Here is a 2,566-nt window from a genome sequence, read left to right as displayed (position 1 = left end):
GTCGAGAGGCCTGCCCTTCCCCCGCGGGGCCGGCAGCCAGGCCGAGCCGGCTCCGAGGCTGCGATCCCCAGGAAAAAAGGCAAAAAGAAGGCAGGGAGCGGGGCTGTAGCTGCCTTGAGTCGGTCACAGGCACAGGCGCAGCCGCCGCCGGGGCCTGCAGCACCGGCCCCAGGGGCGGGCCCAAGGCGCTCCGGGCGCGTTTCCGCTTCCGGGGCGTGCAGCGCCACTTCCGGCGGGTGACCCTGGCGAGTCCTTCTGGGCGGCGGGAGCCGAGCGATGGGGCTGCGCGACCGTGTCGTTCACGCCGGGGAGCCTGAGGTGAGCGGGGCCGGGCCGGCGGGCGTGTGCTGAGACGCCGCGGCTGGTGGTCGGACTGTTGGTAACGGCTGTGTTGGTTTTTTTTTCCTGCAGGAGGAGGAGGAGGAGGAAGAGCTTGTGGTAAGATGGAGAATGGGGCCGGGGGGACCTGGGCCGCCCCTGCCCGGGGATTCGGCAGGCCTCGGTGGCGGCAGGGAGGCATGTAACCTCTGCAGTGGTTCGTTGCTCCCGGGGCAGATGCACGGTGCCTTTCATCAGCGATAAACAAACTCGTAGGGGCCTGGGCCCCCATCCCCGTTATGTGCTGGCGAGGCAGAGTTCAGCGGGGAGGAACCTGAAGTCCGGGCTTTGATGTAGATGTATGGTTCCCCCTTAAAGCAATGGGTCTCAGGGGAAAACGGTTTTCTGGGGTCTCCCTGTTCTTATGGTAGACCCGTGTCTGCAGGATCCTTTAACCACAATCCGGGAGCACTGCGAGCAGATGGAGAAATGCGTGAAGGCGCGAGAGCAGCTGGAGCTGTGTGACGCACGGGTGTCCTCCAGGTCCCAGACAGAAGAACAGTGCACAGAGGAGCTTTTCGATTTCCTGCATGCCAGGGACCACTGTGTAAGTGCAGCCCTTGTGGATGCAACGTCCCTGCTGTGCTTCAGAGAGTGCCAACAGTTTGTGTGAGATGTAGTAGCTGTTCAGTCCCAGTGAGCTCTGAAGAACTGTGAGCCTTGATGCATGTTCTCCTTAAAATGTTTGGCTCCCCCGTGTTACAACAGTTCCACTTGGGGTTGGGTAGGTTATTAAACAAATAAACCAAAGACATTGTTTCTACCCTGCAAACAACACTGCTATTTTAGTGTTGTATTTACCTTTTTAAAGTTAAACCTTTTTAACCTGTAAGAAGTCTCTGCTTGTTAGTTTTCTTGAAGAACTTGTTGCAAATCAGTGAGGAGCAGAGGTCTGTGGGCTGTGTGCTTTAGTAGCCCAGAAAGCCAAGAGGCTGGTGATGAATGCTTTGTCTCCTCTTTTCAGGTTGCTCACAAACTGTTCAAGAACCTGAAGTGAAGGCAGGCATGATTGTCCACCTGCTTCCACAGCTGGTGTCTGCAGTTTCTGGATTCACAGTACTGCTTCCTGCCTGTTGACTCTCCATGCCAAGTATAAACAAAACAGCTTCCTGGCAGCAACCAAGCACCAGTGTGTCACTGCATCTGTTCTTGTGGAAAACGTGCAGCTGCACAAAGACCATGTTGATGTTCTGTAATTTTCCATATTAAACATTCTGAGTTCCCATGGAAATACCCTCCCTTTATTTCCTAGTTCTCATGCTTCCATCTTGTGGTGGGTTAAGATGAAATTATTAGTGGGTGTCAGAGACGAGTTTGTGAGGGGAGACTTTTCCTCATTTGTGGGAATGCCCTTTTTGTGCATCCATGACATGCAAAGGCTGGAGCCCTGTCCCCCAGAGAACAATTTGTCAGCTGGAGCCACAAAAATGGTTTACAATCCCTACAAGACCAATATTGTTTGTGCAGTAAGTTCTGACCAAGTTAAACTGAATGGAATGACCCTTTTCTAGGAGGGAAGTTTCCTCTGCTTGGGGGAAAACTGTCATCTGTCCCCTACTGCTGCCTCCCAGCTGTGGTCACCTTTACCTTCTTGCTCAGAAGGACTGACCAGGTGGGCAGGGCAGTGGCTCCACCTGCTCAAACCCTGAGCAGAGCATGAACCTGGGGTGACTGAAGCCCTTCTGTGTGAGTCACCTGCCCCTCTACTGACCTGGGACTGTTGTCCTCTGGAAGGGTCAGGTTCATTCTCTGCCTGTTTTTATATTGAGTAGGATGTTTAGTAGCAGGACAACTAAGGATTCACTGCCTTGTGAAACATCCTTCTCAACTGTTCTTCAAAGTGGGGAAAAACCCCACCGTCTTTTAATTTGGCTGTTCTTTATCGGTGTAGCAGTCCATAATCCTTTTGCTGGTTGATTTCAAGTTCAATCCCTAGGGAGCTTGACCAGGGTAAGAGTAATTTGAGGAGGTTTAGGGGTTTTGTTTCCTGGGGCACGGTCCAGCCGCGGGTGGGGTTCTCCTGCCGCAACAAAACCCCGTGTTGCTGATGGATCCTTTTCAGCACCCGATGCTCACGCCCGTCCTCCCCGCCTTGCAGCGGTTCCTCCGCTCCCGCGGAACCCGCGGTTACTGCCTCTGGGCCGGGGCGGGGGACGGCCGGGCGGGCGGCGGAGCGGTGCCGGTCCCG

General features: G+C 54.8%; 1 protein-coding gene across 1 annotated transcript; it reads left to right on the top strand.

Moving 5' to 3' along the window:
* Positions 1 to 214: 214 nt before the first annotated feature.
* LOC113482588 (cytochrome b-c1 complex subunit 6, mitochondrial) lies at positions 215 to 1,609 on the top strand. Its single transcript, XM_026853348.1, has 4 exons — positions 215 to 318; positions 412 to 438; positions 764 to 925; positions 1,343 to 1,609. Exons 1-4 carry the CDS (start codon positions 277 to 279, stop codon positions 1,373 to 1,375), a joined length of 264 nt encoding a protein of 87 aa, XP_026709149.1. The 5' UTR covers positions 215 to 276; the 3' UTR covers positions 1,376 to 1,609.
* Positions 1,610 to 2,566: the final 957 nt, after the last annotated feature.

Source organism: Athene cunicularia (assembly GCF_003259725.1).
Source record: "Athene cunicularia isolate RWA chromosome 8 unlocalized genomic scaffold, athCun1 chr8_part1, whole genome shotgun sequence".
NCBI lineage: Eukaryota > Metazoa > Chordata > Aves > Strigiformes > Strigidae > Athene > Athene cunicularia.
Note: the sequence above shows the minus strand (reverse complement) of the source record. Positions and strands in the feature narration are given on the sequence as shown.

What these genes read in the sequence shown, in the direction of transcription:
- LOC113482588 (XM_026853348.1), top strand. Translation starts at nt 277, where the DNA reads ATGGGGCTGCGCGACCGTGTCGTTCACGCCGGGGAGCCTGAG. An exon ending in TTCACGCCGGGGAGCCTGAG is followed by an intron (nt 319 to 411) that starts GTGAGCGGGGCC and finishes TTTTTCCTGCAG; the next exon opens with GAGGAGGAGGAGGAGGAAGA. An exon ending in TGCATGCCAGGGACCACTGT is followed by an intron (nt 926 to 1,342) that starts GTAAGTGCAGCC and finishes TCCTCTTTTCAG; the next exon opens with GTTGCTCACAAACTGTTCAA.